General features: G+C 43.8%; 1 protein-coding gene across 1 annotated transcript in view; it reads right to left on the reverse strand.

The window, feature by feature from the left end:
* OGDHL (oxoglutarate dehydrogenase L) overlaps positions 1–23189 on the reverse strand; it is a 67115-nt gene that overhangs the window by 22150 nt on the left and 21776 nt on the right. Inside the window, exons 5-16 of the mRNA XM_075610475.1 lie at positions 22315–22430; positions 21880–22034; positions 21488–21634; positions 21131–21221; positions 20547–20726; positions 20323–20451; positions 19682–19861; positions 18627–18779; positions 15934–16036; positions 15125–15253; positions 6306–6456; positions 2141–2268 (exon numbers count right to left, since the gene is read on the reverse strand). Of these exons, the coding sequence (XP_075466590.1) occupies positions 2141–2268; positions 6306–6456; positions 15125–15253; positions 15934–16036; positions 18627–18779; positions 19682–19861; positions 20323–20451; positions 20547–20726; positions 21131–21221; positions 21488–21634; positions 21880–22034; positions 22315–22430 (1662 nt within the window). The remainder of the gene's footprint in view (positions 1–2140; positions 2269–6305; positions 6457–15124; positions 15254–15933; positions 16037–18626; positions 18780–19681; positions 19862–20322; positions 20452–20546; positions 20727–21130; positions 21222–21487; positions 21635–21879; positions 22035–22314; positions 22431–23189) is intronic.

Genomic DNA, 23189 nt, shown 5'->3' on the forward strand with positions numbered 1-23189 from the left:
TATTTTCAAGTGGGGGTTTCTTGCAGTGTCAGAATAGATTGAACGTTATCCTTTGAAATAGTGACTGTAAAGTGTACAGTGCATGCTGGTTAGGACGACATGCAGGGTGCAGGCTACTTATTATTCAAAGCACACAGGCGAGCGCCAAGAGAAGTCACCAGTAAGCACTCAATGGCAGGTGTCATGTACCTGTCATTTCTAGTATTAGCAGGTCAGATTCCCTCTGGGAGAGAAACCAGCCAGACTTTATTTGCCTGTCGAACTGCAGTGTATGAAGCACGAGGGAGTGGGTATGTGGGACCACAAATGACAGAGGAAACGTAGGCATTATAAGATAATTGCATCTCAAATGTATCTTCAATGTGAGGCAAAGAGCAAGGAAACCCACAGACAATGTTACACATTAAGCCAATCGTGGCGGTGTGAATTAGCCAGAATGGTGTGCGGTGTCATTTAATATGTCTGGGCGTTCTCATTTGTTATGGATTTTTTTGATCCGCAAACACGGCCCAATGTACACAGAAGACTGGAAAGATGGCATGATGTGTGCTTGTAAAGCATGGATTTACACTGGCTGCTTTAGGGCAGTAAATAACAAATGTCTGGGTTTATGGTGTAGTCATCGTACACAAACCTACTAATCTATAAATGTCGAAAGAGTCAAAATGCAATCAGATTGATCTGGTTTTCTAATGATCATTATTGATTAAATTGTTTGGGTTCTGTTATCCTGTGCTTCTGTGTGTATATGTATATACTTAAATAAATACATATACACACACACACACACACACACACACACACACACACGAAGGTTTGTCTTACATTTCAGCCTATTTTAGAACAGGTTAGTGCCTTTTATTGGACAATGTAATTCGTTGCTTACATATTTTGAAAGAACTTGAAAGACTCTTTTTCCAATTATTTTTTTTTAACGAGTAGAACAATTAATTGGAAATATATTATTTAATTTCACATGAAGCTAATGATCACAAACCGGTAGATCAGGAGGTAACAAGACATATTACCAATATAGGACGGACATTCAAAAAGGCTCGGAAGAAACAAGAACTTCTTCAGAAGCGAATAAGTGATGCATTATATGGTGCTGGACGCAGTAAAGGAAGCCGGAGACATGAGCAATATGGGCCAACGACTCCTGTTCTGTGTACTATTTACTCTTATTGTGTGTCCAAACAGCCTGTTTATATCAGAACGAAGCCGCACTGAAAAACTGTAAAAACAAAATATATCGCACCGCCATTTTCCCAAAGTATGCAAAGAGAGATTTCCCCTGGCGGCTTTTAATCCCAGTCTAATTTTAACTTCCAACATTACGAGCCCATTTCTGCAGATTGGGAGACATGGCTGAGAACATTTGCAATATGGCTAATAGGTTTCTCTGAACATATGCTGCTCCTGATTTAGACACAGAGAGTGATAGATGTTAACTTTTCGGGGAGGCTATGCATTCTCAATGGGGACAGCTTCCTATTCTCTATTCATGCAGTAAAACACTTTGATGGAACAAAATGACCTTATTTACTTTATACAGTATATGGGAACATTTTGGAAGATTTCTTTAAAATCGTATGTATCAAATAAATACAAGAATCGCCTACTGCAGCTAGAGGGATAGTGGGCTAGATATTCTGTAAAGCGCTGCGTATAATTAGCAGCGCTATACAAGAACATGCTATTATTAATATTATTATTAGATATGACCATTTTGAAAGGTTTTATGATGAAGGGAAAAGTCACAAGGACCTGTACAGAACAGAAGGTGTTCAGGTACACCCATCAAAACAAAGCAGAAATCTAGATCACACATTATTTTTAACTGCTGTTATGATACAAATTGTAGCCTTTAATTGGCCTTTCGCAAATGACCGGCATAGTTTATTACATAAAGTCCAAATATCTACTCTTCCCAAAAAACTCACAGCAGGAATTGTGTCCCCCGTGTTTTATCATTTACACCTTTCCCTAAATAAGCAGCAACCAATCTGTGTGCAATGACCAAACCGTGGATTACATGGATGCACAAACACACACAGATGCGTCTTTTCTTTCAGGTAAATGACACATGACACGAATGGTGGTTATAATAAGATGGTCACCAAGAGCAGAATTCCCTTACCCAAGACACCATATTCCGACAGGGAGCTGTTACACACCGTGTAGGGAGCTTGATTTGGCCAGAGATGGTTCATTGGGACACAAGTTCGGCGGTCCACCGCCTGATCATGGAGCACATGATGACGATGGCTAGAAACAACAAGGAGAAGGTGGAGTCAGGGGGTACACCTTCATTATTAATCCAATGCTTCTGCCACTGAAGGCCTTAAGAGAAAAAAGGCATGGGGGAAATGGTTCACCATGGTTAGCTCTCGAATGCAAGAGAGGAGATACACAAGGTACATAGAAACATAGAATTTGACAGCAGATAAGAACCATTTGGCTCACCAAGTCTGCCTATTGTCTATCGTAACTCCCCAGATTAATTAATCCTGGGCTCTCTTATATTTAGGATCATTTTACATCGATGCAATCCTTTCTCTTTATCCCAAACCACACTGATTGATGTTTACTGAAACCCAGGTTCTCACCCACAATTACATACCATACCATGTCCCCATTTGTAAGTTTGAAGTATCGCTTCCTTGCAAGTGGGATCTCTGAACAAATGTTTCGGAAATGCCTCCTGCAAGGAATCCAGGATCTTCTGCTTCTGACTGAACCTACAACACACCCACCAAGCAAATTAAATTCTCTCATACTTATTACCTCTCCTTTAATTGCCATATTTGTGATGTCCTCCATTAAAACTTTGTCTAATTCTGCTTCCTGTCCTGGATGTCGGTTGATCACCCCAATGCAAAGAACAACTCTCGCCTGTTTCTAGGGTAACCCAAAGTGCCTCAGTTTTTTCTTCAGTACCTTGTATTAAAGTAGCCTTTACATTGTTCTTTACATAAAGGGCAACTCTTCCCCCTTTGCAATGAAACAAGCGCTCAAAGCACGTCACTTTTCTGCTTCTTGACCATTTTAACATTGACTCCTTTAAACTTGTGTCTGCTAATAGGGGTCCATGTTAAAATGGACAAGAAGCAAAAGGTGACAGTATGTTCTCATTTGCATGTCACTACCCAGACTCCTGCGAGTACGCTCACAAGCGTATTTTTATTTGCTGTATATTGTAATACCTAAACACTATCTGTAGTAATTGTACTTTGAGGATAGAGAAACTCAGAAGCATAGAGCTATTAATTAGTATTCCTCACTGAAATCGCAGAGGAGGGACTGGAGAATATATAGAGATATGAGGACAGCAGGATGAATATATACAAATTTATTACATATGGACTGACAAACCAGTAAAGCCTCAAATGATAAAATACATCAATGCATACAATAAAAGTTATAATAAAATGAAGGACCACAGAAGTGACTGATAATTATAACCTGAAAAATATGGGGAATATTCTCACTAGATATTGAGTAACTCCAAAGGGGACAAAAAACACCTTGGAATGTTCCAAAATTGGCTGGTATGTTAGAAATACCACATAGATCAACTCCTTTTGTGGAGTTTTGCAATGGAAGTGTCTCTCCTAAAAGAAGCGAGTCCCTACAAATGGTTATATGTAATAATTTTGCATATATTCATGCTGTCCTCATCTCTCTGTAATGTTTTCTCCAGTCCCACCTCTGCGATTTCAATGAAGAATATTAATTGATGGCTCCATGCACCCGAGTTTCTCTTTCCACATTCCCTTGGGGTTTGGAAGACCTCCATCTTATTGGCTGCAAGAGTGTTTGGCTATTTGACCAAACTGTCACTTATTATCACATTGTGTAATACTACTATTAGCTCCTCATTTTCTCGATCACTTTGTACTTTGAGTATCATGGCAACTGTCAAGCAATTGGTATGAGCTCACAAACTTTCCTGCATTTAAAGCCCATTATTAAGTACAAGGTAATTGAGTAATGTTACTTTATCAGGGTGCCAATGCATCCACATGTACTAAAATGCCACCCACCCCCCCAGTTGGCGGGCAGGTACTTCCACTCCTGCAATGGATTTTTTGCCATGCATTACCGACGCAACCAGAACCAAAAAGACGTAATAACTTAAAGCAGGGATTCTCAACTCCAGTCCTCAAGACCCACCAACAGGTCAAGTTTTAAGGATATCCCAGCTTCAGCACAGGTGGCTCAATCAGTGGCTCAGTCAAAGACTGGGCCACCTGTGCTGAAGCCAAGATATCCTCAAAACCGGGCCCGTTGGGGGGTCTTGAGGACTGGCGTTGAGAACCACTCACTTAATGGGTATTAATATTGAGGAGTGACTATAAATTGCAAGGTCTTTTGGACAGTGACACCTATGTCTCTATAATGTGCATGACTTCGTATTAGTAGCAACATAGTCCATTACAGGCATTCCCCGGTTTAAGGACACTCACTTTAAGTACACTCGCGAGTAAGTACATATCGCTCAATAGGAAAATGGCTGCTCACGCATGCGCCTGTCAGCATGTCCTGAACAGCAATACCGGCTCCCTACCTGTACCGAAGCTGTGCGCAAGCGGGGAGACTATAGAGCCTGTTACAGATGCGTTATTTACATCAGTTATGCACGTATATGACGATTGCAGTACAGTACATGCATCAATAAGTGGAGAAAAGGTAGTGCTTCACTTTAAGTACATTTTCGCTTTACATACATGCTCTGGACTCATTGCGTACGTTAATGCGGGGTATGCCTGTATTACAAATAAACCAAGAGAATGGAATACAACTATCCCAAAATGGATTTGTACATGGAAAACCGAAGCTGTGGATCAAAGTGCGGTAGAGGCAATGGATTTATATACATTGTGTTCCCCCACCCTGCTATTACACCACTATTGCAGTTTGCCTTTTCCAGCGCGTTCTACGGACATATCAGAGCAGCAGAAATTTCCGCCCCTCCTCCTCCTCCTCCCGAGCTCAGAGGGTTCATTAATCAGCATTAGAATGGGACGCTGAGGCACATTATGAAAACAGAGATGACTGAAGCAATTACTGTAATCCATTAACTCCCTGAGTAATGAGTGAGGCTAACTGACTGAATCACACCAATATGTTCAGCTCTACGAGCGCTCAGGCAGACTGAACTATTACACTGATAATACCTATTATGTGTATTACCTGCTATGTAACCGCCAGTGTTAAGCAACATTAAAGCACTGGGTCTCCTCTCCTGTAATGCATGTCAGGGACAAATTGCTCTTTCAAATATGTGCCGATTAATAGCATAATTAAGGAGAGGTGGGATGGGTCTGGGTTAAGTAAGTGAAAGTCAGAGCTCTGTCAATCTGACGTTTCCCGGGCGAAACAGATTGTGATTCAGAATGTCAGTAACAGAAAAATGTAAAAAAAAAATTTAAAAATGAGATTAAAAACCACAACTTATAATTGATGAACTCGGCTGCAGATCTCATGCCATGCAGCCCCCCCCTCAAAGACCGGACCCCAAAACCTTGCTTGGAGCAGTATGGCAACAGCTTTATTTCATATAGCGCTTTTCTCCCAAATGGGACTCAAAGCGTTTCACAATTTCAATATAGTGCACGGTAAGCAGCATTATACATAGGATATTTACAGACACAGTCCCTGCCCCATAGAGCTTACGATCTATGCTTTTGTTGCCTGAGGCGCTGGGAGATAAAAGGGACTATCCCAAGGTCACAAGGAGCCGACGCCCGTACCGTAGGTTACAGAGCTGCGGTTACAAGATCAACATTGCCGCTCTCCTTCCAAATTAGATTTCCCATAGGAAAGGATATTTGGGGGACTACCATGTTAAATCCCATAGACAGAGGTGAGATAGAGGCACTCCTGTGGTCTTCCAGAAATCGTAAAATGAATTCCAGTATTATTAACGTTTCGGATCGCTTGATCACACTGTAATAAATGTATGATTTCTGGAAGAGCACTGGCGTGTCTCTCTCTCCACCATCGATGATACCGGTGGGTCTGCATCCAACAGTACTACTTTTGCAGTGCCCCCGTGGCATTTGCCTTATGGTGAGTGCACCTTAACTTGGACTAAATACATACAGAATTGCATGTGCATAAGAACCTGGGGCTCAGATGCAATATTAGAGAACTGTGGACATCTGCTGATATAGACCCTGACAGGTCAACACATATATTTGAAGTAGTGTCACGTGAGGCATAAAGGAAATCAAGTAACCTTAAAATAAAAGGGCATTAAGCAGAAGCATCATGAATGTATGCACAGTATGGATACTTACCTAAAGGTTCCCCTTTCTACATCTTGCCCACTAAGCCGGACATGAATTCCTTCCTTCAGCAGAGAGCCAAACGCCATGTATTCACCCAGTGCCCAGTCAACAATGCGACTCTTTGTCATTTCCATTCTCCCTTTCAAAATCCTAGAAAGTCCTGGAATTGGGGTAAACATAAGTTAGAAACATAGAAACTAACAGCAGATAGGAACCCCTTGGGCTCCCCCAGTCTGTCCAGTTTCCTGCCATTAGATCCTGCATTTCTTTCACTTTTAGGATATTCTTAGGTCTATCCCAAGCCGTTTCTAATTCCTTTACTGTACCAGCCTCTACCACCACTGCTGGGAAGCTAATCCATTAATCTACCACTCTTTCCGTGTAGAACTTCCCCACATTTTCCCTGGGTCTTCCACCTTCCAGATTCAGAAAATGACCGTTTGTTAGGACCAGTAGGTCAGACCAGAATCTGCACTTGTGTTAAGCATCCATTTTGTCTATTCATAACCAGTTAAGATTCTGTAGTCAGCCTTTTGCTGAAATATAATTCTTAATGCACTCAGTTTCTGCCAAATTACATTTCCTTTCTCCCTGCTCAGGATATTGCTAAGATACTTTTTGTATTGTCAGTTTCCTGCTCTTTTAGTCAAATATACAAAAGACTGGTTCTCTGAAAGAGGCAAAATCGTATAACTTAGTTGCTAGAGATTCAAGGTCTCTTTTGATAACAGAATGAATAAGATATGTATTGTGACATTGCCTGTATTGGTGTCAGGGTTCTGCTCGCCACAAACCAGGGTCGGACCGCGAGGCTGAGGTGGGGTTGTAAAAGCACCGACCTGAGACCGCGCAGGCTGATCCGGATTGCGCAGTTCGTAGTCATATGTCGCAGGATCAGGATTGGAGAAGACAGCGTCGTCGTTGTACAAGCCAGGGTCAGAACAGGAGACGTCAGGATAAACATTGTTCATGCAAGAGTTCGGCAATAAGGAGATAGGAGAAACCCGCTTTAGCTTAGGAGCGCGGGGTTGGCCTTTGCGCGAGCGACGACCATGGCCCATGGTGCTGGTCACAGGAGATGGTAGGCAGACCAGGATAGCACACCGTCTTGCTGCACGGGTGCACCAGTGCTACAGCGCAAAAGTCCTGAGCGGGCAAGGGAATCCACTGTTTCAGCGCAGGAACCAGGACACGGCCTCTCTATATTAGGGAAAGAGTAGGCCCCAGGAACCAGGAAGCTGTAGATACAGGGAAACCTCCGCTTCAGTGCAGGAATCCAGGAGACTGCAGAACGCAGGGACGAAACCGCTACTTAGTGCAGGAATCCAGGAGGCTGAAGGACGCAGGAACGAATCTCTGCTTCAGCACAGGGGAACAAGCGGCTTGAAGGGAGCTGAAGGATGCAGGACGTAACCTGGAATCAGCATTGGAGAACAAACGGCTTGAAGGAAGCTGAAGGACGCAGGGCGAGACCTGGTATCAGCAAAGGGGAACAAGCGAGAGCTTGTGGCAAAACAGTTGACATCCAGTAAGGACTATGCTCGGCAAGGAGCATTATGGGAAAGCAATACTTAAAGGCCAGCGGGCCAATCCCCAGCGGGGGTGTGAAGGTACTGCTCCAATGAGTGAATGCAAGTCTAGGTTGCAGTGATAGGCTGCACAGCTGCAATAGATACCAGAGGGAGTGTGTATTGCTTTGGTGAGTGAATCCAGGCTGCAGCAAACATCAGGAGAGGTGCTCCAGGACTGCACACGTCTGCAAGGTAAGGCAACCAGTAAACCGCGGAGCGGATTCCTTACAGTACCCCCCCCTTCACGCGAGACCTCCGGGCGAACATGAGCACACATAGAGTTGGGGGACCGGGAATTGTTGCTGAACCGTCTAGGATTGGGCGTAGAGTCGTGGTCCAGAGACTCGTGGTTACTCCTTAGTGTACCCCCACCCCACGGTGAGAACTGCGGCCAGACAGGACCATCCATGGGTCTCGGAGACATCGAGTTGTTCCTAAAGTTCTTTAGGTGGAAAGGGGATCCATAAACGAGCAGTTCCTTGGTGAGTACAGTTCTAGGAAATGAGAGTGGTAGAAGAAACATCCTTGGTACATGGCTCGCCCCGCAAAATGACTTGGAAATCCAGGACTGTGAAGAACCAGAGAGTTCCAGAGCAGAAACGGTAGAAGAACCCCCACTGAAAGCCCAGTCTTTAATAAAGGAACCTGAATCTAGGATCAGCGGCCCTGATAGTTGATCGAATACACCAGGAGGAACTTTGTAACAGAAAAAGTCTTGGCTGACCACTGCATGTTGGAATTTGCGAGGAATTTTTCCTCTAGAAGGCTCCCAGGTAATGGTTAGTAAGGGTATAGGCTGGTTAGAAGCATCTCCCGGTATTGGTATGGAAGGTGACAAGGCAAGCAGTAAACCAGGCATAGGGACCGAAATCTTGGGATACGTACAGAGTATTTCCAACTGAGAGGAAATAACAGGGGCAACCGAAAATTCCGAGGGACAAAACCATGGTTTAGCAGGAGCAGAGAAGCAAACAACAGTAGAGCTCTCCAATACTGGGAAATCTTCATTGGGAGATAATATTGTCAGTGAATCAGGAATAGTCCTTGGGATCTTCAAATCAGTAGCTTGAGAAAAAGGTAGAGCCAGGGTAGTGGTGGGAGGGAAGCTAACATCAGAAGCTGAAGTCTGTACCTCAGAGACAGGGCCCTGAGAATCAACAAGCAGCAAGTATGAACTATGAAAACTCTTAATGACATGCACCTTAGGAGTACAAAGAGTCTTCTCTAAAACTGCAATGGCCCTAACCACAGGGGTACCTAACCTGACAAAAACATGAATTGGTGTGTTTTCTAGTGCAAAATCTCTGATCACAGGACTCCTAACCGATAGTGAGGGTATCTGGGTTTGATTAGGGAAAAAATCAGATGTATTGATAAGTGACATAGAAACACTTACTGAGATTCTAAATTTGCTGGACATGTGAGAAAAAATACCCTTTAAGACAGGAGCTTTAATCTCCCCCCCGAGTAACCCCATGTTTGCTGGGACATATTTAGACACAGTATTGAGGGACTGGGTTTCAGCAAAGGCAGGACAGCTAAAAAGCTCAGATTTAAACCCCAGGACTTGTAATATGTGCATGGTGTCCTCAGACAGTACTAAGGGAGTGACCGCAGATATGCTGATCCCCAAAGGATTAGCCTGGAGAGAGAAATCAGGAGAGCCCCCAGACAGGATACCCCTTATAGAAAGAGCCTCAGAATCAGAAGGAGAATCATTACCTCTCAGAGTCTCAAAACTAGTAAGACACAATTCAGCGAAAAGGGAAACAGTATGCAAGCTTTTTACTGATCTATATGAAAAAGCGTCACTTTTGGGAGAAAACCGTGCGTCCGCAAACATTCCTGGGAACACAATATGAACCCCAGGAGAGACATACAGACTACTGTATGCCTTTAACCCTAAGCTTAAAGAGGAGGAGAACTCAGACAGTACACGGGGGTTAATCATAACTGTACTGGTCTCTGAAGTAGGTATTTGGTAAGGGATGTCTGGGAAACCAGAACTTACTGCAGACTCCATAATGTGGGAACTATGCGCTGAAGCAGGGATCACCGCTATGTGGGCGACAGGCTGGTTCAGTGAAATACCCGGGAGAAGGAACTCTGCGACTAAGCTTAGGGAAAAACCTGACTCCTGAATACATTTAACAGGAACCAGAACTTTAGCCGAAGTCTCCGGAGACGAAACTGCGGAAACTTGAGCTGAAGCAGGGGATTTATAGCAAAGAATATCTAGAGACTCCGTACGGTTATGGGAATCCCTCAATGCAACCTCTGCTGTCTGACTTGTGGACTCATTCTCTGAGGCTACAACGAAGGCATTAACTTGGAGGCAGCAAGAATTTACAGGGGTTAATGCAGACATTGCCTGAGAGTAATACATAGGTAACCTTTTCTCTGTATTAGAAGAGAGCAGGAATCTCTCGTCTGAAGCTAGGGGCGTGACCGTGGCTGACAGAGAACAGGGATTTACCAAAGGAAACTCAGAGAGCTGCCCCACAGAGGTTAATACAGAAATAACCCTGGGAACAGAACTTAGGGATTCTTTCTCTGACGGGGAAAGCGCGCAGGACTGTCTAGCAGAGTTTAAAGCTGGAAAACCCTCAAGACCTAGAGAGAGGGATTCAAAGCTAGAAATAGGAGAACTAAGGGACTTATTCTCTGATACAAGAACCTTAGTGTTAGTTAGTGACACATATGTGTTCTCCAAGGGGACCTCACAGGACTGATCGGCAGGGGTTAATGTAGACATATCATTAGTGTAAGGGAACCCGGGCATACAATCAGAGCTTGGGACTGTGGCAGTTACTACGTTGGGAGATATTGGTAATAGTTCTGTTTGGTCATCTCCCGGAGAGAGAGATACGTCCCCCGGTTTAGCAACAGGACTGGTAGCCGAGGGATACCGCCAAACGACGGCGTGAGCGGCTAAGAGACGATCCTGTTTTAACAAGCAATCATCCAATGCACGGGAAAGTACATGCAGCGTCTCGTGAGCGAGAGCCACCATGACGGAAGGTTCCGGGAATACTATAGGAATGTCCAAGGATAAAGTCAGGGCATTGAGTCTACTACAGGCGTTGACCAGTTCCACAGGACTCAGCTCCTCCCCAGTTAAAGGGGAATCAGGGGAGCAAGCAATGTTAGTAATGGCCAAAAGACGGGCCAGATACTGTTTTAAGTCTCTGAGGCAGTAAGCCTTATAAACCAGATTATTACGTCATTTCTTTTGCAAGGGAGTCAAGCCCTCCAACATAAACGGATCTTCCATCAGAGGTATCATATCGCACAAATAATTATCCTCAAACTGGGACTGGTCTACAGGCTGGGACAGGTTTTTAGGAAAAAACTTACCAACCCACACCTCAGCGGGGTCCGAGTTTGTGCGGCCGAGCATACTGTCAGGGTTCTGCTCGCCACAAACCAGGGTCGGACCGCGAGGCTGAGGTGGGGTTGTAAAAGCACCGACCTGAGACCGCGCAGGCTGATCCGGATTGCGCAGTTCGTAGTCATATGTCGCAGGATCAGGATTGGAGAAGACAGCATCGTCGTTGTACAAGCCAGGGTCAGAACAGGAGACGTCAGGATAAACATTGTTCATGCAAGAGTTCGGCAATAAGGAGATAGGAGAAACCCGCTTTAGCTTAGGAGCGCGGGGTTGGCCTTTGCGCGAGCGACGACCATGGCCCATGGTGCTGGTCACAGGAGATGGTAGGCAGACCAGGATAGCACACCGTCTTGCTGCACGGGTGCACCAGTGCTACAGCGCAAAAGTCCTGAGCGGGCAAGGGAATCCACTGTTTCAGCGCAGGAACCAGGACACGGCCTCTCTATATTAGGGAAAGAGTAGGCCCCAGGAACCAGGAAGCTGTAGATACAGGGAAACCTCCGCTTCAGTGCAGGAATCCAGGAGACTGCAGAACGCAGGGACGAAACCGCTACTTAGTGCAGGAATCCAGGAGGCTGAAGGACGCAGGAACGAATCTCTGCTTCAGCACAGGGGAACAAGCGGCTTGAAGGGAGCTGAAGGATGCAGGACGTAACCTGGAATCAGCATTGGAGAACAAACGGCTTGAAGGAAGCTGAAGGACGCAGGGCGAGACCTGGTATCAGCAAAGGGGAACAAGCGAGAGCTTGTGGCAAAACAGTTGACATCCAGTAAGGACTATGCTCGGCAAGGAGCATTATGGGAAAGCAATACTTAAAGGCCAGCGGGCCAATCCCCAGCGGGGGTGTGAAGGTACTGCTCCAATGAGTGAATGCAAGTCTAGGTTGCAGTGATAGGCTGCACAGCTGCAATAGATACCAGAGGGAGTGTGTATTGCTTTGGTGAGTGAATCCAGGCTGCAGCAAACATCAGGAGAGGTGCTCCAGGACTGCACACGTCTGCAAGGTAAGGCAACCAGTAAACCGCGGAGCGGATTCCTTACAATTGGGAAAAACACGTCCCAAAATCATGCCACTAATACGTCCTGCCCCTAAATCACGCATCTAATCAAAGCTACGCCCAAGACACACCCAGGTTACGCCTATGTTACGCCTATGTTACGCCTATGTTACGCCTATGTTACGCCTATGTTACGCCTATGTTACGCCTATGTTACGCCTATGTTACGCCTCTAATCAATATCTTCTTTTTCTGGTATAAAAGTCATTACCCTATGAGTAATAAATTGAGACAAAGGATTTGAAACCTGGCTTGCGTTACGTTTCATTTCTTTCGTTTACCAGGCCTGTAAGTTCAACAAAAATCAGTGATAACGAGTAGCAGTGCGTGAAAGCTTCCCGGGGGAGTCTGCTGCAATACGGTGCAGATGTGTGTATATCCAGTCACAAGGCCTTCAGCTCTCTTGGCAGAGGAAAGGTTCCTTTCAGTTCTGGAGCCTAGGCAAGGAAAAGGTTTTCCTTCACCATTGGTTTTGTTTGCTTCCCTTCTGCACCTTGTTGATACTCTCACTTTATTTAATTTTTTTTAAATCCTAATCAGTTTATAAAAGTGAAATGGAAACCTTCCACAACCAGAATCATAACGTGCAAATGTGAGGTGCGTAAAGTGTGAACTACAGGACATTGTGAGTACATCGAGAGGGCTGGAGAATAATTTCGGATAGAAAAAAAATGGGCAAATACAGATTAGAAAAAGGTGGTCAGTTACCAAGACTTACTGACGCAGGACAGAATCTACCCAGGAATAAACATTTTCCCTATTAATTCGTCACGTACACGACATCTTCCCACCAAAGTATCTGGAGAAAGGATAGGCCGATGTATACCTCGGCTAAGTGAACAAAGTGTAAGGATTGCTTAATAGGTAATAAAACTAGCAGAGCCAGAGGGGACTAACATGTATTATTTGATTACAGCTTCAATTCTAATTAACACCACCTATGTTGTTCACTCTCCACCCAAATAGTTTGATGTTAAATTTAAACTTCATCACAAGTGAAAGGCCACAGCCTTCTGAAAGGCTGCGCACACCACATGGGTTTTGTAATTAATAAGTGATGGAAAAGTTCCATTAAATAACCCTGTAATGTTAAAATAGCAATTAGCAACCCTATTTCCATGACATCATTTAATAAGCCTGAAGACATTATGGGCAAAGTTTACTAAGCAGTGCTACTTGCTAAGTTACCTTCTGCTGCCAGAAGACAGCTAAGGGAACACGTTCAACATAAAGGGCCATATATTATCTTCCAGTGCAGGAAGGAGTCTTATGGCATAGCACCGCTTAGCAATTATGGCCCTATGTCCCATGGACCCCTTTCTTAAAGCTGCAGACAAAACAATATCCTAAGTGTGTTTTCTTTAATAAATCAGTTCTGTACTATAAGAAAATTATTGCAGCATTTTTTTGTTTTGTTTAAAAAACAACAACTCAATTACATTTTTAATGTATTATAATGTAACAAGCATTTTTTGTTTCAATAGCAACCATTTACAAAGTCACATCCCCTTCCTGTAATATAAAAAACAAAAAACCCTGAATGACATTTTTATAATGTAACAAGCAACGTATTATAATGCACATCCCCTTCTTCTTCTGAAACAGGCTCTGGCTCGCCCCTTTTTGAGCCCTGCCCTCTCTCTAGCAGTGCACCAATTGTATCTAGTGACTGCCTGGTCACATGATCTTCCCCACAGAACTTTACATCTTTGATCCTCTTCTGCTCTACTGACAGCCATTTAGTGAACCCCTGAGCCAAATCTCCGATCAATCCCAGGAGAACGGATCGAACTGCAACTTAGCTAATTACTTATTTGTGTGGATTGTATTGATGAACATATTGAAGGAGGGGGGGAAGCAGCTTTGATTGCTGCTTTAAAGTGTGTGCCGAACGCAACAACAAAGCAGATATAACACAGTTATTGCCAGAACCTTTCTGAAATGAGAACGTGTATATTACAGCCACACATCAAAAGATAAAGTTGGTTCAGCCATGGTAAATAATCATGCATCTAACAAACAGAATACAGGGACACAGTGGGAAACCCCACTAAACATCGTAACTGGTATTACTTTTTCCTCCCAAATATTTATTACCCCTGTATTTTGGAGGATACTTTCTCAAGTTAATGCATGCTGAAAAGTGGATCTTGTGGGTAGAAATTAACTTTACTTTTCATCAGAATGGCTTGAAAATGTGTCCAGGTAATTTAATGTTAAAGAAATCTTATTCATTAAAATGGCAACAGTGCAGATCGCAAGGAGACTCATCGACTTCAATAGGAGACACAATGCAATAGTGTCCCAATCGGCACTATCGCAGCTTAATGAATAACCCCCATGAACTCTGCCCTTGGCCACCTTAGCACTGAGAAGCAGTGTTCCTAATGTTCTTTCCATTACGGACTTATAATGTTACCACCTCAAGTTGTACTAATCCGAAACAATACTTGAATGCCGGGGTGCTCACCTCCAGTCCAGGTGGCTCAATCAGAGGCTCAGTCGTGAGCCACCTGTGCTGAAGATGGGATATCCTGAAAACCTGACATGTTGGGGTGGCGGGGGGGGGGGGGGTTGAGCACTGGAGTTGAGCCCCCCTGCTCTAATGAAACAGATCACAGGAATTGTGGCCCTTTCATATTAGAATTTGAAAGACCGTTATCTCCATGATAAACTCCAGAGGTGCTTCTCAACTGACCTAGCAGTTTCCTCTTCACTGCTACACAACTTAAAGATGCACAATTAAAAACAAGCCACGCCAGCGACTTATAGCCTCACAATAGTGAGACCTCATGATGTCAGCTCACCTCCGTGGATTTCAAAATCCTCCACCGGCACAGAACTGGCCACGCTGCCGATATGGGTCAACGTGTCCTCGGGAATCCCTGTTGGGGGGCAGGTCATACTCTTTGGCTCTCCTTCCAAAGTGAAGAAGCCTGCAGGTAAGAAAAGCCCCCGTGAGCACGTGACGAGTACAGAAGAATCAGAGCGTGTACAATGCACGGATTGCATATTTTGGCGAGACTAAATGATTCGCCTTTTCAGACAATTAATATTTTTTTGCACCTTCCCCGGTGATTAAAGTTGGAAGTCAAGAGGAAGAGGGCACAGTACCCAGAAAAACTAAAGTAATGATGTTCTAACGCAGAACATCTGATGAATGGAAAACGGCGCCACAGCAACAGATGGTCAAAATTCGCTTCTTGAAGACGAAGCGCTCTCCAGCATGAAACGCGTAGAGGAGGAGGTGGTGATGTTAGCCTGCTTCCTTGTGTGTGCCATGTACCAATAAAGCTTGTTTTATACCGGAACTTCAGAGAATTTTGACCATCTGTTGCTGTGGCGCCGTTCTCCATTCATCATAGCTTCATTTCCACTTCATACGCACGCGACGGGAGCAACAGTCAACGAAAGCTGGGATCCAGGACGGAAGAGCCAATAGGGGTAAGCGTTTTGCCCCTGAGCCCCGACCTTCATTGTGGTCCCACACATCGCCCTCCGACTTATGCTCCCACTGTCATATGCTCATATACCCGCTGTCAGCTCCTGCAACTGTTCATTGCCTGAGCGCATGACAGTTTGTTACTTTCTGAACGCAGAAGATCACCTAACTTACCCGGCCAAGGGGAGTCCAACCAGTGCTTTATATTGAGAATTTTGTTATCTTTTGACTGAGTATAAGCTTCTTCGCAGATCTTATCATACTTTGCAATCTCTTCCTGCCAACAAGAGAAACATATCATTCAGTTAGCCTTTGTGTTGTGTTACCATCCCTAACGGCCGTGCAGGAAATAAAGACTATGGGCCTCATGCAGAGAGCAGCGCTATTTACAATCTCGCCATTTTCCGGAGAAAATCGCGCTAAAAACAGCTGAAAATGGCGAGGTAGGAAAAAAGCGCCATTTTTTTTTTCCTATTTGAAAATCTCGCCGCGCGGCTGGCGAGAAACTACATCTCGCCAGTCTGAAAAATATCCGAATTCAGAAAGGCGCGCTCACCATCTAGCGGCTGTTTTTGGCGCGATTTTCTACAATTTTCTCCGCCAACTAAAGTTGGCAAGAAGCAGGAGCTCGCCAGCTTTAGGGGGAAAAAAAAAAATGCGCGATTTTTTTTTTCCCCTTTCAGCTGCGCGCATCTCCTCATTTACAATTCTCCACATGCAGTAATGCTAAAAATAGCGGATTTCGCCCATTTCTGCATATGGAGAATAAAACTCTCCATTAAATCTAGTTTTTCTAAAACTATCCAATTATTTCTACCGCTGCTCTCTGCATAGGCCCCTATGTGTGAACCAATCTCTCGTGTTTATTAGTTGCCCAGATACACTAGTTACAAGGTGTCTTAGATACTTGTTCTGCGCTTCATGCAGCTGTTTATCATTGTTTGCCTTTTTATGTTGTATCTTTTCTTTTAATAGCCATTATTATAATATTTTTAATATGATTCATACTCCTGTTTAGTGAACTTTACCTGGTTTCATTTCTCCAGGGCCCATTATCCCATTACTACCTTTTACGGATTCATCTATCTATTGGTGGATACTTTCTGGTGTTATCACCATTGGCAATACCATATTATTTGCCAGTTACTATCCGCTACTCAGCCTATCCATCATTGATTGGGCTCTCACCAATATACAACTAAACTTTGACTTGAGCGGTATGAGTGCATACTATTGGGCCTTCCGTTCTCTCCCCTCTCTAGGGGAGAATCTGCTGATAGGAACTCTCTCTTTTCCCATCTACAAACATATACAGCTTATTTACATTTGAATATACTACAATATGTAATGACAACATGCTGGATGCACGATTCTCGTGGTTGTTGGGTTTTAAACATCATCAAGTAAAACTATTCAACGAGCGTATTGAGTTGATCATTTATTCTTGGGCACTTTTACTGGTAATATTCAACAGAAAGCCAGCAGTAACCATCATGATATTTGCACGACTTGTGCTTTATCTGCTGGTTAACTTTTGAACTCAATATATGGCAAACGATGTAGAGGTTTTAACGGATACTGTACATTCAAAGCAAACAGAACTAAACACCTATTTGTGTGGCGATGGTTCCTAACTTCTCATCTCCAGACTGTGCTTCGATCTCTGCACTGATCCTCTTCCAGTCATTGTACGGAGCATGGTTTATGTGGGTGCTAATGACAACGCAAATCAATCTTTTTATCCGCGCCATTCCTAAACATCAGACATGATTTATTCAATTTACTGATGCTCGGAGGGGAGAAAGTTGTGAAAGTGCTGGTTTAAAAAACGCCAAACCCAATAATCCTAATTTCTTTTAATATTACTCTAGAGTAGGGCTGGCCGATACCAGTCCTCAAGGGCCACCACCAGGTCAGGTTTTAAAGATATCCCTGCTTCAGCACAGGTGGCTCAATCAGTGGTTCAGTCAACAACTGAGCCATCTGTGCTGATGCAGGGATGGAATTGGCCTGTTGGTGGCCCTTGAAGACTGGAGTTGGCCAGCCCTACTCTAGAACTTTAAAACTTCCAAATCTGCATAACACAGTGTACACGTTTTTTTACTAATAGTTAATTTCGTTAAATGAAACCAGGGACACCACTTATTACCTAATCATTTGAAATAGTAAACGGTTGGGATTTTACCATCCTGCGCGGATGCTTCACTTCCCCAGAAAGTTGCGACAACACATTTTACTGCCCATTTCCAAGCAAAAAAAAAAAAGGATTTGGGAAAACACACAGGGATGGAAGCGCTCGGTATTTCAGATCTCCTTAAGAATGACAGACATTGACGTACATAGATCCAATGTTACAGACATACAAGTGCATATCTTCGGAGGTCTACAGCATAATGGTAAAAGGAAAGAGTCACGGAAGCAGAGAAACGGGATAAGCTTAACCGTGCTATGTTTTGCCCATTTGCTTTTAATAACTTCATTGAAGAATAGAGGAGAGTCTTTACATGAAAAGCGATTCTGTTGTTTAGGTTAAATGTAAGGAAAAGGAGTACTTGCATGGAACATCCTTCCAGTAGATTGTGGTGTGAATGATACACACACACACACACACACACACACACACACACACACACACACACACACACACGGGTTTTGAGCTTGCCTTGATTAGCATTAGGAATTCAAATAAGCTTAAAATAGTTACATGGGAATTCTAAATCTGGGGAAATCACTCAGATCACATAGGGACCAATGCTTTATAATACAGTATTCAGAGGGATATAGGCACACTATCTATCATCAAATATTTGAATACTTGGGTAATGAAACCCCTCTCTCTGTAAGTGGCCGGACGGGGATAATGATACCTCAAACTCCTGCAGGGAAACAATGCCCTCTGAGATCAGCCTGTCCGCGTACTTCTTCAGAACCGGAACCTGCTTGTGGATCTGCTTGCACATCAGCGGCTGGGTGAACATGGGCTCGTCCATTTCATTGTGTCCACTGCGGCGGTAACACACCTGCAAGAAAATAGAACAGATCAAAGAAGTCCACTGCGTCGTGTCCCAAGGGCGCACGAAGGGTTAATGCCGTCTCGTACATGTTGTCATTCCTATTCTGTGTACCTGAGGCCCCCATCCGATACACTGAGGCTTCAGGAAAGGGGGAGCTTCATAGCAATTCATGTGATAATAAGCTTCTCCAGAACAGAGACCCACATTGGATATGGGCAACTTACAATCAGGATTTATCCCAAAGATAAAGCTGCGCCGATCTAAATCTGCAGCGGATATGGCTATACACCGTTAGTGGTCTAAAATGTACAGCAAGTTCTTCACACCCCGTTCTTCAGCATAAAACAATGGCATTGCAAGCACTTCCTATTAGGGATCCATAGCATCTGCCAAATCTATGTACAGCACTGTATATACTATCAGAGCTATGTATGACCATTTGGTACCTTTTAATGGACCAACATGTCCATCGTACAAGCTTTCCAGACTCTATATCAGGGGTGGCCAAATCCAGTCCTTAAGGGCCACCAACAGGTTAGGTTTTCAGGATATCCCTGCTTCAGCATAGGTGGCTCAGTCTTTGACTTAGCCACATGTCCTGAAGTAGGGATATCCTTAAAACCTGACCTGTTGGTGGTCCTTAAGAACTGGAGTTGGCCACCCCTCCTCTGTACACTTGAAAACTAACACACACAAAATCCTTCTACGACTGATATGTTGGCCCATTAAAAGGTCCCATCACAGTTCTCAAAGCCAGATCCACAAAAGGGTGCCATTTCTATAAAGGTAAGTAAAGGCATGTAAAGCTTAGATCCCTGTGTCTTACTCTTCAAAGAGGAACTAATGTACAGTACGATAACACATTAACTCTTCCAAAGTGCGATTTAGTATTGGGGCACGAAACTCACCAAATCAACCACTACATCTTTATTAAAGGTGTTCCTCCACTCTGCAGCCACGTTGCACACATACATTACGGCTTCGGGATCATCTGCGTTCACGTGGAATATGGGTGCGTTAACCACGCGTGCCACGTCCGTCGGGTATGGAGAAGAGCGAGCCATGCGGGGGTCTGTGGTAAAGCCAATCTGGAGAACATCCCACTGGTGTTACAAACCGATCCACAGGTGGGGTATATAACAACTATGCCCCAGTGAGGTGCAATGTAACATGTTTAACCCACTGCACACCGCTTTCATTCGGGGACTGCGCAGGTCGGGGGAAAGAGTCGGCAGTAATTACATGCCGCGTTATAAAGCAGACTAGAAAAGTCACAATGGAGGGAACGTAGGAAAGCTCTCGTCAAGATTTTCTTAAAGAGAAAAAATAGAGGGGGTCACATTTTGAAAAGTATGAGTGAAAAAGAAGTCAAAGCAATTCTTAAGAAGATATAGTTGGGGGGACTAAGTGGAACTGCACTTTGCAGTAGGAGGACAAGTTTTAGCCTTACTATGCATTTGATCTCACAGGTGGAACACTCCTCGCAAGGGCCCAGTGGCGGACCTCTATGCGCTGTGAAGCCGAGTGTCTAATGAATTTCATTCTTTACCTGGTTATTGACAACAACGTGGATGGTGCCATTTGTGGTGTAGGAAGGGAGGTCACTAAGGTGGAAGGTCTCATACACCACCCCTTGTCCAGCAAAGGCAGCATCCCCATGAAGTAGAATGGACATGACCTAGAGGATTAAAACACAGCTTGATTGTGCAGCTTTGCTGGTTGTACACCTTACTCTGCGAGATAACACACCCTGAGCTCTAGTGAGGTGCTCACCTTTTTTCCTTGAGTGTCTCCTCGATAGAACTGCTCTGCTTTGGTTTTCCCCTGTACCACAGGGTCCACAGCCTCCAGATGTGAAGGGTTAGCAACTAGGGATAGGGTGATGTTCTTGTTGGTGGAACGATTGATTCTCTCATGGTACATTCCCAGGTGGTATTTCACATCCCCTGATCCCTGTAATAGACAAATAGAAAAAGCACACAGTTCGCGTTCACACGTTATTTATTTAGCCTCATTTGTTTATTTGCCCTTAAAATACTCACTGGGATGTAGTCTGTACAAATAAAAGTGCCCCAGAAAGTTGTGATATGAGAGGACCATTTAAATTATATGGTTAAAAAAAGACACCGTTTTAAATCAAAAATCCTCAATTACATATGGTTGCTAAAAATAATTGACTAAGTGTTTCCCATTAGCCATTGTCAGAGGAGAGGGAAGAATAAGGCCCAGTGTGGAACCTTAAAGAACTCCAGCAAGTTTGCACTGATTTGGGCTACACAAGATCAGGACCTGGACTAAGATACCCAATGAATTGGAACGGCCTCTTCAGGTCAGGCATACCTAAAGCAGACTATTACCTCATCAGAAGCTTCCAGCTTCGGATCAAATTGGCAGAAGATCTGTTCTAAATCTTTACGTATCACATTGGCTAATACATTCAGCCTGCCCCTGCAAAGCAAAAACAACACACATGTACAGTTATACAAAGGGTTTAAGTCCCTTATTGCAGCCAACATTTGCATAGAACAGAGACGACCCATAGATCAAATTCAATGTTATGCATGTTCTGTTTTTCTACATAAACCTACATTATATAATATATCCAGCTTAACCTACTATATCCAATGTCTCAGTTTACAATCTCTGGGATGATAAATGTGACACTGGATCTAACAGATGTTCTACGAGTTTCACTTCATCCAATCTAAAGTTACCTATGTGGCATTCCCATTATGACATATTCCAGTCCCATCTCACTGGATTTGTCGATGATCGCCTTCAGAGCTGGGATCATAACCTCACATCCTTCCAAGCCAAATCTCTTCTCTGATGACCACTTGCGGGCAAGGAAGTCTTCAAACCTTAGCAATGATAAGGTGCAGGGTGGTTACTTTACCAAGAAGTAACTTGGTTAATAGAGAATGTACGGGTTCATGAAGCATTCAAGGACTCCAATGAACACACTAATGAGACCGACCTGTAACACATATCCAAGAAGGACAGCATGGACATTCACTCAAAGTGTAAATGGCAAACATTTGGCAATGAAGAAATAAAACAAATACAGCCGGACTCGTTTACATAACTTTGAGGAACCATGGGATACCTGGTGGAGCGTACAAGCCTCGCTAGGAGTGTTCGTTTCTCTTCGTTTGTAAACTTCATAATGCCGGGAGTCTCAAACTTCTGTCTGATCCACTGGCACTGCTCCACGTCATTTATAAACATGAACTCCAGCCCGATGTGTTGACAATACGAATTCTGAAAAGCAAAAACCCAAGTGCGATGCATAAATCATTAGCGCGACAAAATGCTCACAGCTTTTTTTATGGACATATTACAACGGAGGAGTTCCGCCAATGAATAACTGCTCTACATAGGTCTATGGTAGACTGGAACGTAGCATTCACACATCGTTTGATAACCTGTGTGACCTCTCTCCTGACTAAGCCAAATCATTCCCAAACAGGTTTAGAGCAAAAGAGGGAAAATATATATTCCAGAAACATTGGCTTGAGCCAGAAGGCAGTACCAAACTGACCTCCAATCTCCTGATGATCTCTCGCAGGGAGAGGGAAGATTCATTTTCTCCAATGTAAGTGGTCGTAGGTAAGCGGAAAACTTTGTCCAGGTCTGCCTCCCCCAAGCCATAAAACTCTGCAGTGGTTGGGATAGAAAAGGACAGGAATGGTGACACCCAAAGTTACTGTTGGGGGATGAGGCTCAAAATGTAAAACGTATAGATCGGTACTGCCCACCACAGAAATTCTCGGGCTCCTAGTCTGGTAGCTGCAGTATTGTACAAGGCAATAAGTAGCAGTGAAAGAATTCTCATCAACGTATTCCATATGATTTTTGATTTTTAAAATAGTGTCTATTGGGATCACACATTCCAAGCAAATAAACACAGTGCAAACCTGCAAAATAAACAGAACTAACATAACATACATGGGGAGATCACTCAGCACATCCACTTTATATTATCTGGCCCTTTATATGTAGTTGTGATAGACACACACACACACACACACTATATGGGCCTACATTGGTTCAAATTGAAGTGCCAGCTCCTTGTGACCTTAGGCATTCCTAATATTTGTTTATTGTTAGAAATAAATCATACAACGTACATTTGAACTATTGTATTAATAATCCACATAGAAAATGGAAATTACTGGCCACTAACACTGCAGCGGGATCAGTGGCCCTCAGCTACACGTTGGCCCTTCAACTCCTGCAGCCAGGGCATGATTGATTAGTAGAGTTTGCAGTAATATCATTAGGTAGACAGAAAAGTAAAAAGTGCAGGAAAAAGATAATTAAAATAATTTAATTAAATAAGGGAGTCGCTGCCCATCAGAGCAACAACTATGGGGGGCAATTTCGCCAGCCGTGAGGTGGTGAGGTCAAATTTGC

The sequence above is a fragment of the Ascaphus truei genome, chromosome 8, assembly GCF_040206685.1.
Source record: "Ascaphus truei isolate aAscTru1 chromosome 8, aAscTru1.hap1, whole genome shotgun sequence".
In the NCBI taxonomy this organism is placed as follows: Eukaryota; Metazoa; Chordata; class Amphibia; order Anura; family Ascaphidae; genus Ascaphus; species Ascaphus truei.